We start from the raw sequence: 20,451 nt of genomic DNA, 5'->3' as shown, positions 1-20,451 counted from the left end.
GCCAACCCCCCTTGTTATGTCCCCCGCAATGCTGCAGCCTCGACCATGCAAAGCCCTGGGCAGCAAGCGGGGGTTCTGAGTGTACCCCTAAGCCCCAGGCCGTGGGTGATGCTGGCGGAGCTACCCCCCAGCCACAAAGGGTGATTCTGGGGTGGGGGGGGTCTGGGATGTACCCCCGGCAAGGGGGCTTTCTGGGGTGGGGGCTGCTGGGGCGCCCCAGGCAGGCCCTGTGCAGAGGGGCTGCTGGGCCACTATGCATCTATACAGCCCCCTGGCACTGCAGGGAGCAGCCCCCCCCGCCCAGTGAGTGCTGGGGCGCTGCCGCGGGCGCCCCCTGGCGGCCGCGCTCGGGCCCTGCGGCGGCCACGGGGGCGGGGCGCTGAGCAGCCAGGTGCGCAGGCCCCGCCCCCGCCCAGGTGGGGCCCGCCCCCCCCTTTTCCCAAAGGGAAGTCCCGCCCCCGCGCTCCGTTCCCATTGGCGAGCGCGCCCGCGCCGGCGGCCGGCGATTGGGTGCGGCGGGCGGAGGGGCGGCCCCGCTGGAGCCGCCGAGTCTGGCTCCGTCCCGCTCGGCGGCAGAGCGAGCCGTGGCCGCGCCATGAAGAGCCTCAAGTCGCGGCTGAAGAAGCAGCACGAAGCGTCGGTGGGCGGGGGCGCGGTGAGTCCCCCCCTCAGCGCGCCCGGGGGGCCGTGACCTGGGCTGGGGGCTGCGCGGGGCGGGGAGTTGGGCACGAGGCAGGGGGGGATGAGTGGGGGGGTTGCGGGGCAATGGGGGGAGGACAGGGGGGGATGAGTGGGGGGCACGGGGCAGTGGGGGGTCACGAGGCTGGGGGGGATGAGTGGGGGGGTTGCGAGGCAGTGTGGGGGGGCACGAGGCAGTGTGGGGGATGAGTGGGGGGGCACGAGGCAGTGGGGGGAGGGCTGTGGGGGATGAGTGGGGGGGCACGAGGCAGGGGGGGGCACGAGGCAGTGTGGGGGATGAGTGGGGGGGCACGAGGCAGGGGGGGGCACGAGGCAGGGGGGGGGATGAGTGGGGGGGGCACGAGGCAGGGGGGGGGGATGAGTGGGGGGGGCACGAGGCAGTGGGGGGGGGGGGATGAGTGGGGGGGGGCACGAGGCAGTGTGGGGGGGGGCACGAGGCAGGGGGGGGGGATGAGTGGGGGGGGCACGAGGCAGTGTGGGGGAGGGCTGTGGGGGATGAGTGGGGGGGCACGAGGCAGGGGGGGGATGAGTGGGGGGGGCACGAGGCAGTGGGGGGGGATGAGTGGGGGGGGGCACGAGGCAGTGTGGGGGGGCACGAGGCGGGGGGGGGATGGGGGGGGGGGGGCACGAGGCAGTGGGGGGAGGGCTGTGGGGGATGAGTGGGGGGGGGCATGAGGCAGTGGGGGGAGGGCTGTGGGGGATGAGTGGGGGGGGGGGCACGGGGGGAGGGGTGTGGGGCACTGCGCGGAGGGCCGCGCCGCGGGGGGGGTGCATGTGGTGGAATTCTCTGTCCACCCCCAGCTCTCCAGAGCCAGCCTGCTGTATAACGTCGCTTCTCTTAAAGCTTACGTGCCCTGTCAATGGGTTTTTATCTCTCAGGAAATGTGTGTATACTGTACACTTGGGAATGTGGCTTACTGGAAAGAGGTGTAGAAATACTCCGAAATACAGCCCTCACGTTTGTACAACTGTGCTCTGGAAGCTTGCTTGGTATAATGCTAATTCTTCTCTATCTCACAGTACCACGTTTAACGCTGTTACAAAATACGTACGTTCAGAAGTGTCTTTAAGCTTAACGTATAATGTATAGACTTGCACTGTCTTATGGTAGTCATTAGAAGTCATCTGTTACAGTCGTATTCTTTGCTTTTTCAGAGCAAGTCTAACATGGTGATACTTAAATGTTAAGAAATGCTTTAGTAAATCACAACACTGATATTCAGTAATTGACAATTTTGAGGGAAAATAGGAAGGTCCAGGATTTTGGTCAAGTACCCTCCCACCTCAAATAAAAGTGATTCATTTACTGCAACAAGATATTTTTGTAAAGTTGAGATTATTTTGATGTATGACAGTAAATTGCTTTTGCTGAGATTATGAAACATTGAGGATTACGACTGAACAGAAACTAACTTTCTGAGAAGGAACTGAGTGATTTGAAATGGCTATGGCTAGGGTGATTTGGCATGCAGAAACGAAGAAGTTCATATTCATGGTCAAATGTAGACGGGAGGAGATGCTGATGATATGGTGTACAGCGTGAGTTTTGGATGGGTGTCAGTATGCCACAAAATCGAGGTGTGTAGTGGGTACTAGTTATTAAATTGTTGGTGTGTAATTTTGAGATAATTAGGCCTTGAAATATTTACCAGGTACATACCAAACTCTAGCTTGTAAGTTTACTATGGAAAAACTTTGTGTGGGTGGCTGTTAATACAAGTAAAGGGAAATGCCTTGGAGAATTCCAGGCCCTGTTCCTAACTGCTGTGGGAGGGAAGATAGTGGGAATCCTGCTGAGATGCTGTCCCAGGATCCATCTTGGGAGCGCACTCGCTCTCTCTCTCTTTTTTTATTTATTTTTTTTTGCATTAGATTTTGGCTAGTAGGTGTCCAATAAATTCCAAGCTTCCCCACCCTCATCTAGCCCCGGAAGGCAGAAAGGTACTTCCTTTCAAGCCCTTGTTTCCTAAGCCTTTTTCTCCAGGTAAGATCTCTCACACAGCTTCTATATTTTTGGACGGTAATTCTTCCTGAGTAGCCTCTATGCGTGGATCTGGTGCTTTTCATAACTTTCTCAAGCAGTAGCAGAGTGAAATTGACAGAATTAGTGTCAATTCCTTTGCAGTCTATATAAAGTTCTGAATAAGGGATGTTATCCAGTTTTGTTAACTTCTTGATGCTGTTGCTGCTTGGGAAAGCTTTAAGCAGTCCATTCAGTCACATGAATGGACTCGGATCATACTCAGGTGAACAATGCTGCTGTGTTTCACAATTGGGAGGTTAAGTTTGTAGCTGTAGGATCTAGAAACTTCTTAAAATAAAAAGCTAAAGTCTACATAAATTGAGGGCTTTGCGCACCATCTGCCACCTCTTGTCAAGGAAAGTGCCTTATTCACCAATGGTAAATTGATTTTTTTTTTTTTTAAAGTTCTCAAAATGTATGTCACCTTATAGATGTCAGTTGCTCATGCTTAGAGGTGGTCACAGCAGCATTCAACCCTAAATATTCTACATTCTTGAGATTCCAACATGTACTGATGCTGTAAATGTCTTTGGGTGGTCCAGTTACTGTTGAGGTACTGCATTCTTGCAAGTTACACTAGGCGTTCAATGAAGATACTCATCCTCACTTCGGAACAAATGAAATGCAAAAGATTACTTGTGCATCAAGAAACACCAATGGCTGCTGAATCATCTCTGAATTAGAGGTGACACAGAGGTTGTGAATTATTCATTCCATCAAGTTTCTTTTTGTCAAAGTTATACTCTTGGGGACTGAAAGTTTTTTCTGGTATTATTTAGATTTCTTGTACTCGTATTATATGCTAATAGTTATTACAGCATCGTACACAGATTTTATAATTTTAGAGTGCTCTACAAGTATAACCACATGTGCCCAGTCCCAGTGAGAAATATGACTGCACAACACTTCAGGAGAAGAAAGGGGAGGGGATTATTAATGAGGGTGGAATGCTGGAGGAGGTTGGTTAGAGGGGAGGAGAGTTTGTAGGGATAAGGAGGAGCATGATCATAAAGCTTAGTGTGGGAGGGAAAAGGGAGGAGTAAAGTGGGAGGACTGGGTAGAGGGTAGGAAACAAGGAGGAATGTCATTGCGCTAATGTAGGAATTTAATGTCTTTCATAATGGAAAGCATGGAGCAAGCTTTGACGTCACAGTCCTCCAGTCTAGTTTTGTCTTATAATTTCTCACTTTAAATAAAGTAATTTCTTGCATAGGCTCTGTGAATTTTTTTTTTTTTATCGTTTTAGCATCTGTTGACTGAGCCAGGATCGGAATACTGTACTGTGCAGTTTCAGAAGTGGTGTGTCAGGCAAATGATTTTTTCATTAAATCATGTAGTTTAGAAGTGCTATAGCCACTAGCAACTAAAACTTTCTCTTTAGAGTTAAGTTGTCATTCTAGTAGTTGTGCCATCTGAATCAGTTCTGGTCAATATTGTTTATATGACTTCCCAGTACATTAAGGCTATCTTTTGCTATTATGTTATGTTGCAGTCTTTTTGTTTCCACAATTCATATATTTATAATGCTTCATTAAAATTTTTTGTTCAGTCTTGTAAAACTTACTTTATTTTGTGGCTAAATTGAAAATGGTGTTGTGTTATTGAGACCTAGCCACTATATTTTAGGTGGAAAACTAATATTTGTTGAAAATATCTCAACAAGGCTGACTTAAATATCCCTTTAGCATTGTATTTTTGGAAATACTTCAACATGCTGGTCTATTCTAAATAATCTGTATTGATATGCTAGAAATGAGTGGACAACTTCCTAAAAATTAATTTAAAAACAGAAGCTTTAAACACATTGCCCGATAGGGCAGTGTGGATGGCAAATGCAACTTAACTTGTACAAATGTAAGGTAATGCTTATTGACAAAAATAGCATAACCTTCACATGCGTACTGATGGACTCTGGAGTTTCAGGGGTGAAAAGCTGTATGAGATCCTCTGGAAAGGTCACTGACATCATGCAATAGAAGTTAAGAACATATAAGATGCTTGGACGTGTTTAAGAGAAACTACTTAAATTATATCGAGTGGTGTTATGTCTACATCTGGTTCCAGTTGTCTGCCGCACTTGAAAGATTTAGTGGAGGCTGGGAATGTCTATAGAGTAGGACATCAAAGATGGTTAGAAACTACTGAAATCAGCACATATGAAATTTCAATAACCTACATTATTTAAAGGAGAAGAATTTGAGGGGACTCTGAAAGATTCCAAATTAGGGGCATATTAAAAACGAATTACTTTAACTCATTCTGTAATATAAGACTGGAGAAAATATTTGGGGGAGAGGAAGAAATAATCAAAATTAAACTACATTCAGAACTCATAGAAAGAAATGTTACTTTATTCATTGCACAGTCTAAGAATTCATTACTGTGGATAGTCAAGATTTATATTCTGCATAGAATGTTGAAAAAGAGGTGGATGGATAATTATATGACCACTGACAGTGGTCGCTATCCAAAATGAGATATGTGTAGTTTTTTTGTGTTTTTTTTAAGTATTCTTGTCTAGAGGAGTCAGGAAAAAAAATCCTACCTTGCTATGTAACTCTCCACTATTGTCTTGGTGCACTGAGGGTTTTTCGTCTTCCTCAGAATCATTAGGCATTTGTCATTGCTAGATGCAAAATACTGGAATAAGTGGTTGTGATGTCCTATCTGATAGGTCAAACCCCTGTCAACCTTTAATCCAGTTGTCCAGATGCTATCACAGATCTTACTCTTACTATATTAATGTGCTGCTAAGAATTAAGTGCCAACAATTTTCGTTATTGATAATTGGTTCTGATAATTTCTGAGAACAAATTGTGTCATGATTCCTCCAAAATGAAATAGAGGGGTGAAGCTGCTAATACATATGGTTTTAGGCTGATGACTCCTGCCCTCAAAGGTTTAGTTTAAATCAGAAACATGCAATACAGTTAGACAAGATACGCATGTTGTCGGTAATATTGTAGATTCTAATACATCTTTAGAGGTGGATTATAATTAAAAAGCTTAGTGGAAGGAGTGTTTATTTTAATAGAATACTTATGGATTTCAGGAGCTCTAAAAGAGAAACAGATTAAATCAACAGACAAGCAAAAACTCATTGTAAAATATCATTGTTAACTCTTCAGCACGGTTACTCAGTAAGCACATAGTATTGTTTATCTGAGCTTTTTGACTAGGACTGGCAAAGTGCTTCCAGTTTGTTTGAACTCTTCTCTAAATTACATAATAGTTAGCATTCATAAGGTGCTTTATAAACAAACGAGTCCTTGCGAAAGTTGTGAGGCAGGGAAGTATTTTCCCCAGATCTTCTTTTCTTGGTGGGTGAATGGGGTCACAGAGGGAGTCCGTAGCAGAGCCAGCCCTACAACGCAATAGTTCCTCCTTGAGCATGTACTCTAACCACTAGACTGCTGCCTTTGGTGACGGGAAGTAATAAAATCAGATTATTAAATTCTATGTAATATTTTCAAATGCTCCTTTTTCAATATGTGGAATTATACCAACTAACACCTGTCTGAGAATTTTTAATTTCAGACTGGAGGTTTGTCTACATTGGAAATACTGCAATGGCACTGCTGTAGCAGTTGAATGCAGACACTACCTGTGCTGACGGGAGGGGTTCTCCTGTTGGTGTAGGTAATCTGCCTCCCGAAGAGGCAAGTAGCTAGGCCAATGTAAGAATTTTTCACTCAACCTAGTGCTTTCTATGCCGGGGGTTAGGTTGGCTTAACTATGTCACTCAGGTGTGGATTTTTCACACTCCTGAATGACGTAGCTAGGTCATCCTAACTTTTTAGTGTAGACCAGGCCTGAGGGCAGGTCTACACTACCGCTTATGTCGATATAACTTACATTGGTCAGGGGTGTGAAAAAGCCACCCCCTGAACGACGCAGGTTACAGCAACCTAAGATGCTCCCTGCCGACGTAGCTTCCGCCTCTCGTGGAGGTGGAGTAATTTATGCCAACGGGAGAGCTCTCTTCCATTGGCATAGAGCGACTTCACCAGACACGCTACAGCAACTGTGCCCATGTAGTGCTCCTAGTGTATACTAGCCCTCAGTCATCGCATTGCCATGAGCCCTGAGCGAGGGACGATGCGTTTGTGTACTGCCCCTGAGCAGACTGGAAGGCAGCTTGAGTGAGTCACACTCTGCCTCCTGGTTTCCCTCTGCTTCATGAGGATGTGCCTTTTGCCAGACTTGTACCTAGTGCTGTGTACTTCTCCCAGCACACCAGCTCTTACTCCCTGGTGTGGCCACGCAAACCAGGCCACAGCCTGATCCTTCATAAGCACTTCACATTTTTATGTAAAAATTCAACCAATATTAGTTTGCTCCCAGGCTATGTAGAAAGTCCTGATAACTTCTCTCTTCACAGAGCCTAAATGGCTCAATCTATATCCTGTAGCTGAGACTCATTAGTATATATATTTTTCTAAATACGTAACTAAAGTATCCTCTATTGATAGGCGTATTAGAAAATGCTGTTATCTGTTCTATGCAGATTGGGAGACCGACTAAACCTGTCAATTGGCAGTAGGGGAAGTGTATTGTTCCACCTCTGAGACCCCCAGATTTCATCTACCTCTCTAGCTTTAAGCAGGCAGAGTCCAGCTCCTCCCTACTGCGGAGCAAACTTTAAAGAAGGGGGAGGGAGAAGGTTTAAAATCTCCTAACTGTGAAGGTCTGCCTCTCCTGCTAGAGGATTCCCTTCCCCCTGAGTGGCTGGTACTCTGTCACCTCTGTTCAACCATGTGGAATGCAGCGTGGCAGAGAAGGGGAAAATCAGATGTCTCCTGCGTCTCCCCTGCTGATTAATTACCTCCATGGCGATCTGTGTGCCTCAAGTGCTCAGACGGAGCAGGGTTTCTAGCAGCCTCCCTTCCCAAGCAGGAGAGCCCCCAGGACAACGGCAGCAAAATCCCCTGTACCTGGCACAGATGAGCACAGCAGCCCTGGGACCAGCAAGCAGCTGCTCCCTCCCCTCTCCATGTGGAGGAGCTTAGGTTGAACAAAGTGTCAAAGGGCCAGGGAAGCTTTCCACCCAACCCCTGGAGTCTGCATTCACAGCCCCATGGAGCAGCTGCCCAGCACCTCCCCTGCACTGGTGGTGCCAGGAAGCTAATGAGAGGGATCCAGGGACAGAGCAAGGAGAGTCTGGTAACCTGCGCTCAGACCCAACCCCTCCCTCCATTCTGCAGCATGCATCCCCGCCAGCTCTTCAGTGGCTCATAGCTATTCTCTGCCAGCAATGTCAGCCCAGTAGCGCCTCCCAGTGGGGCAGAATGGCCAAAGACTCCCTTTGTATGACGAGCTAGAGCCCGGTGCCCCTAGCCTAGGGTCAGCCTACCTCCAGGCCATGTCCAGGAAACTCACTTGAACAAAGCGTGGGATGCTGGGAAGCCCCCTTATAGGCCCAGTCCCACACAAACCCCTTTTTCTCAAGGCACGAAAGCTGCTCAAAAGAGTAATCACAGGGTCCCTCCCCCACCTCCAGAGAACCATGAATCTGTGGGGAGCCCCAGACCCTCCACTTGTCCTGCGTGAGGTGCTGGGCCGCCAGAGAGACTTTTACCATGGCCCAGCTTCTGGACTGGTCAGGGGGCAGGGCCTCAGGGAAGATGCGGAACAGGGGGCGGGGCCTTGGGAGGAAGAGAAAGGGTAGGCCTTGGTTCCAGTGCTGGCAGCCCCCCCACTTTTACATAGGTTCTGATGCTCTTCCATCTTCTGAAGAGCCTGAATCAAGGGTTTCCTCTAGGATGTGCTCTAAGGGTATGTCTACACAGCAATAAAAGACCTGCAGCACGGCTATGGCCAGCCTGGGTCAGCGGGCTTAGGCTGCAGGGTTAAAAAGTGCGGTGTGGATGTTCAGGCTGGGGCTGGAGCCCGGGCTCTGAAGTCCCATGAGAGGGGTAGGTCTCGGAGCCCAGGCTCCAGCTTGAGCTGGAATGTCTACACTGCAATTTTTTGCCCCCCAGTTCGAGCCTTGTGACCCCAAGTCAATTGACCCAGGCTCTAAGAGTCACAGCTGTGGGCTGTTTACTGCAGGGTGGGTGTACCCTAAGAGTCACAAAGTGAAATCTGTTTCCCACAAAACTCTGTAAATCTGCAGAGTGCAGATAATTCTCAGCATCTGATTCCCCTGTTTACCTTTATGAAGTGCAACAGGGCAGGCATTCTTCAGTAACTGCTCACCCTCACAGAGTGCAGCATTGGCAATTCAGTGTTGAAAAGACCATGCCATAGATATGTGCTGTTTCCTGTAGGCATGCATACACACAACCCCGCAGTAGGAATTCTCTTTGCTTAGGAGAGGAAGGCCAACTCTCCAAATCAGAGCTAAAAACTAAAATAATAAAATTATTAAAAAAACAAAAAACCACGTGCACAGAGAACAGATTTTCAGGAAAACTCTGAGTATTGTGAGCTACATTTGAGATCTACAGATTCCTTAGTCAAGCTGTGGCTATATATCCCTCCTAATACACCCTGGGAGTGTGTAATAGCAGGATAGGGATTTCCTGCCACACCTAAAGACTGGGAAAACATCAGGCTATCATCATCAGCTGCCACTGCAGGTCGCCATGGCTTAACTATTGGGGTGTCATTTCCAGTTGTCATCAGGCCCTAATATCCTGGTTATTGCTCCCAGCTTTTGGTGCAGATTGCCCTGCCTCGGTACTGCCTCCACCTCCTTCCCCCAGTAGCTGGCTATGGAGTGATAAGTTGACAGCAGTTCCGATGCAGAAGAACTGGCAGGCAGTGAGGGGCTTCTTGGCCCACAATTTCTTTCTTTTACCCCTGCCTCCATTCTGCAAGGCCAGAACTTTCCTCGGTGTGCACCAGTCAAAATTGATCTTGGTGTCACTGCCGAAGATGAATGAGCCTTTTTTTCCTGGTCATCAAGGACTCGTCATTTCTACTTAGGAAATTTTTTTGCCAGAAAGTGGCCTTCTCACTATACAGGCTCTTCACAGGCAGCCAAGTCCAGGCAAGCATCACCTCAGCCCGAACCTTCAGGCATGAAAACTATTGAGGGCATCATGCCAACTACCTAGGGCATCAGACAAGACAAAAGAATATTGTCAACTGGCACCCTGAGTGCCCTTGCGTGCTCTTACAAGCAATGCCAACATGGGTGGGCAGTATTGCAAATATGGTCTCTCTCAAACTATTCTAAAAAAAGAGAAATCGTACGCCTAAGGGCTTCTGCTGGTGGAGGAGTCAGTGCATGCAGATAGCCGTTCTGGATCTCCTGTGAATGGGAACTATTGAACCTATCCCTCCTCTTCGCGAGAGAAAAGGCCTTACTCCATATTATTCCTAGTTAAACAATCTAAAACAAGCCCAGAAGGCTACAGAGCACTTTCCGAAAGTATCAAACAGGTCCATTTAACAAAAATCAAGATGGACACCTTCAAATCCACACTAGCTGACATCAATGGAAGGGCCTGCATGACTTCTATAGGTGTGAAGGATGCTTGTCTTCGTATCCCAGTTTGACAGTCTCACAGTTGCTTCCTAAGCTTAGCTCTTGGAGCACGTTACCAGTACAGGTCCTTGCCCTCTGGTTTAGCAACAGGGCTGGTAGTGTTACTAGTAGCTGTCAAAAGGAAGCGGTCTGTCTCTCACCTTTCCTGGGTGACCACCTTATCCAAGCCTCATCCAGAGTCAGTTGTACGCTCTACCACTGAGCAAGAAGGATGCTACAGAGCCATGGTTATGTGAGAGTTCTGTGTATTCCCAATCTGAGTGGGGTTGGTCATTGTAATCTGCTAAATTGCTTATTGCAGGAAAGACAGGAGAAGGGGAGAAATCTTACCAAAACAATCAACCTTTCAAGGGGAATTCCCATTCATATGCTTCTGTCTCTTCTCGGACCAGTGGTCTCCATGTGGATATTCTTAGGAAGTCTGTGCTCACATGAGGCTACTACAGAGCTTCCTCTTATCCCTGCCTAAACAATTTCTTATCCACCCCTCACAAAGGTATCAGGCGTTCACATGGCACTTTTGTAGTTGGCATTGCAAGGTATTTACGTGCCAGATATGCTAAACATTCGTATGACCCTTCAGGCTTCGGCCACCATTCCAGAGGACATGCTTCCATGCTGATGATGCTCGTTAAAAAAATAATGCATTAATTAAATTTGTGATTGAACCCCTTGGGGAGAATTGTATGTCTCCTACTCTGATTTACCTGCATTCTGCCATATTTTTCATGTCATAGCAGTCTGGGATGATGACCCAGCACATGCTGTTCGTTTTAAGAACACTTTCACTGCGGATTTGACAGAACACAAAGAAGGTACCAATATGAGATTTCTAAAGATAGCTACAGCACTGGACCCAAGGTTTAAGAATCTGAAGTGCCTTCCAATATCTGAGCGGCACGAGGTGTGGAGCATGCTTTCAGAATCTTAAAAGAGCAACACTCGAATGCGGAAACTAGAGAACCCGAACCACCAAAAAAGAAAATCAATCTTTCTGCTGGTGGCATCTGATTCAGATGATGGAAATGAACATGCGTCAGTCCGCACTGCTGTGGATGGTTATCAAGCAGAATCTGTTATCAGCGTGGACGCATGTCCTCTGGAACGGTGGTTGAAGCATGAAGGGGCATACGAATGTTTAGCATATCTGGCATGTAAATACCTTTCAATGCCAGCTACAACAGTGCCATGCGAACGTCTGTTCTCGCTTTCAGGTGACATTGTAAATAAGAAGCAGCCAGCATTATCTCCCGTAAATGTAAACAAACTTGTTTGTCTTAGCAATTGGCTGAGTGGACTTGTAGGCTCTAAAGTTTTACATTGTTTTGTTTCTGAGTGCAGTTTTTTTGTATATAATTCTAGGTTTGTAAGTTCATCTTTCATGATCGAGATTGCACTACAGTACTTGTATTAGGTGAATTGAAAAACACTATTTTGTTTTTACAGTGCAAATATTTGTAATAAAAAATAAAGTGAGCACGGTACACTTTGTATTCTGTGTTGTTACTGAAATCAATATATTTGAAAATGTCCAAAACTATTTAAAAAAATTAATAGTGCGATTAATCGCACTGTTAAACAAGAATAGAACACCATTTATTTAATCACTTGATAGCCCTAGATCGATTATTAGAAGACTCAGTCGTGCACTAAAATCTAGACAGTTTAAGGAACTGATCACAGAACTAATAATTAATGGTAGCGTATGTACAAGTGATCATGAGTTGATCACTTTTATAATGTGCAAACAGAATAAAATCCAGACCTCTGAGAGAGAGAGAGAGAGAGATTTTTTTGCATTAAAATGGTCAGTTTCACAAAGCTGCAAACAATCATGAACCAAATCAGCTGGGAGGAAGAATTTAATACAGAAAATGTGAATAAGTGGGAGTTGTTTAAGAACACTTCGCTAGATGCCCTAAAAGCCACAATTGAAGAAGGCCATATTGGTGGAAAAACTGACCTGGGTTTGGAGTGGAAATGAAGGCAACTGTAACAAATGGAGGACAATGGGAGTTGATAGTAATGAATACAAATCAGAAGCTAGGAATTGTAGAAAATTGATAAAGGAAAAAAGGGACACGAGAAGAAAGCTATGGCCAGCAGAGTTAAAGACAATAAGGAGTTTAAGTATATTAGGAACAAAAAGAATCCTAACAATGGTGTTGGTTCACTCCTAGATGGAAATGGTACAATTATCAATAATAATGCAGAAAAGAAAGTGTTCAGTAAATATTTCTGTTTGGTATTTGGGGGTAAAACAGATGATATAGTCGTATCAGATGGTCAGAACACTCTTTCCATTCCACTTGTATCTGAGGAAGATGTTAAACAGAAGCTACTAAAGTTAGACATTTTTAAATCAGTGGGTCCAGATAATTTGAATTCAAGACACTTTTCAATAATCTTGAAACCCTGGGGAAGTTCCAGAAGATGAGAAGAAAACTAATGTTAATATCAATATTTAAAAAAGTTAATGGGATGACTCAGGTTATAGGCCTGTCAGTCTGACATTGATTCCGGTCAGGATAATTGAGTGGCTGATGCAGGACTCAATTAACAATTCTATTACCCTCCTTCAATTAATCCCAAATAACAGAGGACCCCTTGCAGGGTCCCAGAGCTTGGGCCCAAGCCCAGATGTCTACACAGCAGGTTTTCAGCCCGTGAGCCTGAGTACACTGATCCAGGCCAACGGCAGGGTTTTTATTCCAATGTAAACATTCCCTTACTGGTCTGTCTTGAAGCTTTAGTGTTCTCTCAAGCAGGGAGTGTCGTTATGCATAAGTTCTTAGCTGAAAGAAAAAACAAAAATAGTGAACATTTTACATGTCTTATTTATCCAACCATTAGCAGATGTCTTAACTCATTATCCAATATTAATTACAGGGTGGAGATCTGCATTTAAAACATTCCAGTCTAGAACTCCACTGTAAATGTCAATTCCTCATTAAAATAGTTTGATATTGTGAAAAACCAGAAGGCCTGAGAGTTTCTTTACCAGTGTGGGGGTAGGGAAGGGAACTAGCTGACACTGTTCTGTTCTATGACAGAAAGAACAGCTGGCGAAATAGGAGTGTTTGAAACTTGTTTCCAGTGTCAGTTCTCATGACAATCTCAGTCTAACCTATTCCTCTTTAATCTCTTCAGCCCATGCAAGAGAGTTTTTTAAATCAAACTTTTCATTATAATTTCTCTGTGTAAATTCACAGGTGAGTCTTTCCAATGTCAATTTTATTCAAAGGCAAACGTACTCTGACCTTTGCAAAGCATGCCATTTATTGCCCTGTTCATAGTATAAACTGATTGCTGACACTGAAAAAGCAGGTCTGCCACAATCTCTGCCTCTCTTGTGGTCCATCCCTTTCCCCTCTCAAATACAATATTGCAGGGGTTCTCAAACTTCATTGTACTGTGACCCTCTTCTGACAAGAAAAATTACTGCAAGACCCCAGGAGGGGGGACCGAAGCCTGAGCCCGCCTGAACCCTGCCGCCCTGGGTGGGAGAGGGCCAAAGCCCAAACCCCATTGCCCTGGGTTGGGGGACCTAAGCCGAAGGGCTTCAGCAACCTGAGCACCGCTGCCCAGGGCTGAAGTCCTCAAGCTTTGGCTTCAGCCCTAGGAGGTGGGGCTCCAGCTTCTGCCTTGGGCCCCAACAAATCTGAGCCAGCCCTGGCGACCCCATTAAAACGGGGTCATGACTCAGTTTGGGGTCCTGACCCACAGTTTGAGAACTGTTGCAATATTGGCAATATGTGAGCTGACTTCTGGTAAGAACAAATCCAACCAATCGTCTACTGGAAAGAGAAGGTGACATCAACAGTTTTCACTTTGCAGGTATTGGTGTAGAGTTCCATTATTCTGGATGCTATAGAATTTTTTTAAACATTAAAATAAGTGTAACGCGTATAGCCTGTGGGTGAAAACACAAGGACCACTGGTGAAAATGACAATCTATAGTCTTTAAATAAATAAAATCAAGAGAAAGGGACAGGTAAGAGTAAAGGAAAATGATACGCTACAGCTAGTGTAGGACGGGACAGAATGCCACCTAGTCCTTGCTTAAATGGAAAATGTAGCTATTTACTCATGGTATAAAGTACTAACGAATGTACTAACGTCAAAACCTACAGTGCATTTGGATATTTATGCTTACCTGGCTTCCATATAATTTCTAATGAGAAAGTTGAGTACAATCAGTTGAGAAGCCCATTGCACTGGTGTTGCCCATCTTCCTTAAATAAAGGGTTCTGTATGCTGACTTAAACGTACGCCAGAATGAGCTGGCAGAGAAGCCGAGGAACTGCTACCAAGCCCCAGAAGCATGCAAGTCTGGGCCAGCAAATAGGAGGAAGTAAGAGGATGTAAACAAATACCATTCATTTCTCATGGATATTAGCAACAAGTTGTAAAAAGGGTGGAGTTTGATGAGATTTTAGTTTGAAGTTGATATTAGAAAAGGCTTTAAAATAACTGAAACACTGACCACGTGCTTTATATGGGATCCAGACCCTGTGTGTTCTGGAACCTGCTGCAAAATTCGCCCATTGTAACAGAATTTGCTATAGCATCTGATGTCTTGAGTGGTTTTGTTGTCTTAAGTCTGCAGATGGCGTTAGCAGTAATAGCAGTAAGGGGTGTGAGCTACTCCTGCTCATCTCAATTCTGAAACGTCAAATGTCACCACTGCTAATTATTTCACCACTGACGGTTATAGTAGACACATCCTGTTCTGTATAGGTTCTTATTCTGTTCTGTACTATGGATTAATGTGCTTCTCCCACAATTCTTCCCAAAGGCCAAAAGTCCCATGTGTCCCCTTCTCTGCTCCTAAACATCTAATTACCGTGCCTGCCCTGGTGCACCCACCCGCCGCTCCAGTTTCTACAATGTACTTGTGGTGTGTTAACAACGATCTGTGGGGGGAAAACTGAAGAGATCATGGTACAGTAAACAACATTGAACTTAATATCAAAACAACTGCGTACTATAGCAACTGCCTATTGTGGTGTTTTCTTATTTCACTCAATAAAATGTCCATTTTAAAAAACGTACCTGAAAATGCTACAGAATCCTCAGTCTGATGAATTGAAGAGCTACAGAAAACAGGGTCTTGCTTCAGAATTTAGATCCTTCTTGCTGCTGAATATCATTAGACATTGTTTATAGTGCTGCTCTTTTTTTGAAGATCATGAAACTTGCGAGATCATGAATCAGGCTTAATTTTCCTTAGAAATCGCATCTCTTGCGATTCATTTGTGAGAGTTGGCATGTCTGGAAGTGTCCCAGTAGATAAGCAGCACTGCTCAGCAGGAAAAACAGTGTGCTGTTATACCCCAACAACAAATGGAAATGGGCTTGGGGAGCCACAATCTCTGAAGTTTGTAACACATTTCCTTCAACAATAGTTTTATTTAGAGAGGGGCAGTTTTCCTTCTGGAATGATTTAAAGGAAAAACAATGTTTATGGAACCTAGCAACCTGTTACAGATCCCATAACATATCCCTTGTGTGCAAGGAAGAGCTATCAAAACTGGCAGACAGCTTTTCTATCCATGGACACAGTTACCAGGCTTTCCCCGCTATAGTGTCCAAAACCCACACTTTTAGCTGGGACTCTTGGGATCCCCTTTGCTGTATCATGGAGGCAGGTGGCAGTGTGAAAGAGCTTTTCTTGCAGATTTGACTTGCATCCTTGTGAATGAGGATTCATGTGCTTGCTCCATCTTGGAAACCGAACTTGGTGATTTTGAGTGATTCTAGCAGTAGTGAGAGAGAGCAAATGCCTTGCACATGATGTGTCTCCTGGAACATAGGCTAATACCAGAAGAATCTTGCTGGAAGGGAGTGGGAAATGGAGAGAAGAGACCCGCCCACGTGGTGCACCCCACAGTCTGATCATCCTTGTACTTTGTCACAGCCTTGGCCACGCTCCCCCTGCTTCACGCTCACCAGGCTGGTGTGTGTGGGCCCCACCATACTAGACCCATGTGTTTTTACATTTCCTGAGACTGAGCTCAAAGTCCTGAGTCTGCACTCTCTTTCATTGGTGTGTAAGGGAAGCTTCCTGGGCACAGGCTCTCTGTTAGTCCTTCGTGAAAAGGAGACCTCATGGTCCAGCTGCTCTAGATCCCCAGGACCAGTGCTGGTCCCCATAGACATCTGTTATTTAACCACACCCTTTACCAGAGCTCCAGCCTTGGGGGTACTCTGCCTTGCAGTTGACCTCTCTAGGGATATGTGATAGTGGAAACACACACAGGCTTTGCAGGGGGTTCCTAAATCAATCCCTCTTTACTTTAGACAGCACAAAAAATATACAGATCTAGACAAAACCATAAAACACTTGTACACATTTCCCTGCTTCAGTTTCCTTACCACTCCTGAGTACTCTTTGGGTTTAGGTCAGAGTCTCTTAGAGCATATCCAGAATCCTTCCTCTCCTGCACATGGCTTCCTTTCCGAATCATGAAATCCATCTCTGAACCCTGCAGTCAGTGACCTTCTGTGCGCTCTCTAAAATGATCCGTAAGAGACTCTTCTTTTTATAACTTCCAGTCCCCTTTGTTGGGTCACCTCCCATTAGTCGTCCACCAGGGGATCTGCTGCCTGATTACCACCCCCTTGGAGTTCGGACTTGAAAAACTGGCTTGCTCTGGGTGGTAGCCATCTTTGTCCATGAGTACTCCATATGAAGAGGCCTTCAAATTTAATGACCCTCCACTGTTATCTTTGTGCCAGGTACAAGAATTTCGCTTGTCACCACCTGTGGGTTTCAGCTCAACATGGAGGCAAAATTCAGCAGAAAAGGCATACAAACCCCACACTCAAAATGGAGTTTTCAGTCTGACACAGATATCCATAGAGGCCCCAGTATCAAACAATTAGTAAGATGTACATTCCCCAGATAATCACTGCCTTAAGGAATGGTGACCCTTGCAGGGTAGCATAAAGGTTTTTGCCTTTTTCTCCTTGTGTATAAACAGTTTAAGATATGGGGGGGGGGGGGGGGTGTCAGGGTAGGGTCTGGCATAACAGCTGCATTTCATAGAATATCAGGGTTGGAAGGGACCTCAGGAGGTCATCTAGTCCAACCCCCTGCTCAAAGCAGGACCAATCCCCAACTAAATCATCCCAGCCAGGGCTTTGTCAAGCCTGATTCCACCACCTCCCTAGGTAATGCGTTCCAGTGTTTCACCACCCTCCTAGTGAAAAAGTTTTTCCTAATATCCAACCTAAACCTCCCCCACTGCAACTTGAGACCATTACTCCTTGTTCTGTCATCAGCTACCACTGAGAACAGTCTAGATCCATCCTCTTTGGAACCCCCTTTCAGGTAGTTGAAAGCAGCTATCAAATCCCCCCCTCATTCTTCTCTTCCGCAGACTAAACAATCCCAGTTCCCTCAGCCTTTCCTCATAAGTCATGAGTTCCGGTCCCCTAATCATTTTTGTTGCCCTCCGCTGGACTCTTTCCAATTTTTCCACATCCTTCTTGTAGTGTGGGGCCAAAAACTGGACAGAGTACTCCAGATGAGGCCTCACCAATGTCGAATAGAGGGGAACGATCACGTCCCTCGATCTGCTGGCAATGCCTCTGCATATACATCCCAAAATGCCATTGGCCTTCTTGGCAACAAGGGCACACTGTTGACTCATATCCAGCTTCTCGTCCACTGTAACCCCAGGTCCTTCTCGCAGAACTGCTGCCGAGCCATTCGGTCCCTAGGTCCTTTTCTGCAGAACTGCTGCCGAGCCATTTGAGGAGTTTCTGAAAATATGTTGGCTTACTTCTTACACTGGTACTCTCTCTTGGTGGCATGTTTCCCTTCTGCTTGGTCTCTGCTGGTACTGAAGCCTTATTTGGCTCCTAACTGGCTGTTTTGTTGTGAAGAGTCTGCCCCGATTCTGCATGCAGGAGAAGACTTTGGGGGAAAAGGGATATTTTCTGCTACTGTCATTGTCGTCTCTGAAGGCATTCAGTGGTGGGAGATCATCTCAAGATAATAACTAAAACAAGTGAGCAGGGAGATGCTCTGCTGTTAACTGCCTCTGCTGAGTTAGGAAAGTAGACCTGGGCGGGACGAAACTAGTAGACTCCAAAGCATCTTGTTTGAGGACATTCTGCTATCTGTCAGTCTATTACTGAAAGAGGAACAGCACCCAGGAGATACAAACTCAAGCCCTCTGGGTTTGGACGCATTGTGCAGATAATGGCAAACTTGAGTTCCACAGCATAAATTTTTTTTAAAAACTGTCTATTGGACCTGGTAATTGCTGCTGTGATAATCGAACCTGAAAAACTCTAAGCCAGTGGTCACCAACCCTTCGATCGCGATCGTCTGGTCGATCCTGGACCCTCTGCCAGTCGATCGCAATTTCTGCGGCTGGTGGTGCAGCAGGGCTCCGGCAGGCTTCTTGCCTGCCGTGGCCCTACACCACTCTCGGAAGTGGCTGGCTGGCTGCTGGCATGTCTCTGCGGCCTCTGGGAAGGAGGGGGACAGCAGGTCTCCATGCTCTGCCTGTGCAACTGCTGACCCCACAGCCCCCATTGGCCTGCCTGAGCCCCTCTGCACCGCCGACCAGGAGCTGCCTGTGGTAAGCGCCTCCTGGCCGGAGCCTAGCCTCGCACCCCCTCTTGCACCCCTCCTGCACCAAACTCCCTCCCAGAGCTTGCATCCCTCACTCCTGCACCCCAACCCCCTGCCCCAGGCTCAGCCCGGAGCCCCCTCCCATACTCTGAACCCTTTGGCCCCAGCCCAGAGCCCGCACCCCCTCCTGCACCCTAACCCCCTGCCTCAGCCCGGTGAAAGTGAGTGAGGGTGTGAGAGGGCGAGCGATGGAAGGAGTGGGGAATGGAGTGGGCGGGCCTCAGGGATGGGGGGGGGGTGGATGCCACGTTGATCTTAAAATCAAAAAGTGATCTTGTGCGTAAAAAGGTTGGAGATCACTGATGTAAGCCTTCTACAAGGATAGTCTATAAATAACTAACTATTGCTGATCTCACCATGTGATTGTCATTCCCTACATTCTCAACAGCTCTGTGTCCTTTCTGCTACCTCTGGTAACTTAAGAACATCCTGTGTCTCTCTTTCCAGAACTGCAAGAGTGATCATCATTCTTGGTACCATATGTACTCTGAATGCCTTCAAGGACCTCTACTGGCAGGTCCTCATTTATTCACTACTTAGTTGATATAGCAAGTGGAGAAGTTTGTTTTTTGAAGGTCCCATTAATTCTAAGGGACATTGCTAGCACAAGGTTGGTGGGGTCAGACTTTCTATCTCTTTTTAAAATGCTCCTGTTTACACTGTTTTTGTGTATGCGCTCCCCCCATCAAATTAGATGCCGTAAATGAACTCTTGAGCAGCACCGAGTGGGAAGAGGAAGGGACGTGTTTCAAAGCTGCAGGGAAATGAGAGCGAGAACTTTGTTCCCTCTGAAGCTATAATATGCAGGGTTAGCTTAAATTAGTGGCAGCTCTCCGCTGTAAATGATTAGAGGGGATTTACTGAATAGTTTTCATTTTCTCAACTACTGGCAAACAAGTGCCTTAAAAATCCAATTACCACCTGCTTAAGCTGTTGCATAATGCAAAAAGCATCGTCATGCTGGACTTCCTTACTTTCCCTTTAATTTGGTTTGTGTCAGTTTCTCATCACCATGCCTGCACTAGTTTATCTTTAGATAATTTTCCATTTCTTTAAAATGATAGAGAGAACTTCAGGCACCAGTTGGTTTTTATAGTTTTTGCAGACAGTTCCTATTGGGTTCCCATTTAAGATGGAATTTAATTGTGTATTCAGTTACCTAATTTAAGACACCAATTGCTGCCGGACTAATTACAATGTCAGTTTGTTTCATGGAATGACATTAGTCATTCCATACCAGGAGTGTACATGTTTGAGTCTGGTGTTGAGGAGACATCTGTGATGTGATGAGGTGGTTTCTAAGAGGTTAATTTTAAAGGCTTTAGACGGCCATCAAGCGCTTTCTCAGGGTTGTCTGTTCAAACTTCCGTGGAAACGCTCCGATCCTCAGCCTCTGAGGGTGGATCAGAGTTGTGCTACCACAACTCGTAGTACTTATATCATGTAGTACTACAAGTACTACATCATATTCGCCCCTACGCAGAGGGCCCGTAAACTGGAGGACTTAGATGGAACATGAACCTTGTGCTGGCCGTCTGCAAAGGCTTGAATTTCACCCTAAATTTCTAAGGCACTAAAAAAGAA

The 20,451-nt window shown here is 46.1% G+C and overlaps 1 protein-coding gene across 3 annotated transcripts in view; it reads left to right on the top strand.

The window, feature by feature from the left end:
* Positions 1–519: 519 nt before the first annotated feature.
* Positions 520–20,451, top strand: part of UACA (uveal autoantigen with coiled-coil domains and ankyrin repeats) — a 71,043-nt gene continuing 51,111 nt past the window's right edge. The window contains exon 1 of one of the 3 annotated variants that reach the window (XM_037910665.2): positions 520–655. In XM_037910665.2, the coding sequence (XP_037766593.1) occupies positions 596–655 (60 nt within the window). In that variant the 5' untranslated portion in view covers positions 520–595. The remainder of the gene's footprint in view (positions 656–20,451) is intronic. The other 2 variants (XM_043523813.1, XM_043523814.1) reach the window with 2 other exon arrangements.

This window comes from Chelonia mydas, chromosome 10, assembly GCF_015237465.2.
Source record: "Chelonia mydas isolate rCheMyd1 chromosome 10, rCheMyd1.pri.v2, whole genome shotgun sequence".
Taxonomy (NCBI): domain Eukaryota; kingdom Metazoa; phylum Chordata; order Testudines; family Cheloniidae; genus Chelonia; species Chelonia mydas.
The sequence above is the reverse complement of the archived record's forward strand: the minus strand, read 5'-3'. Positions and strand labels throughout refer to the sequence as shown.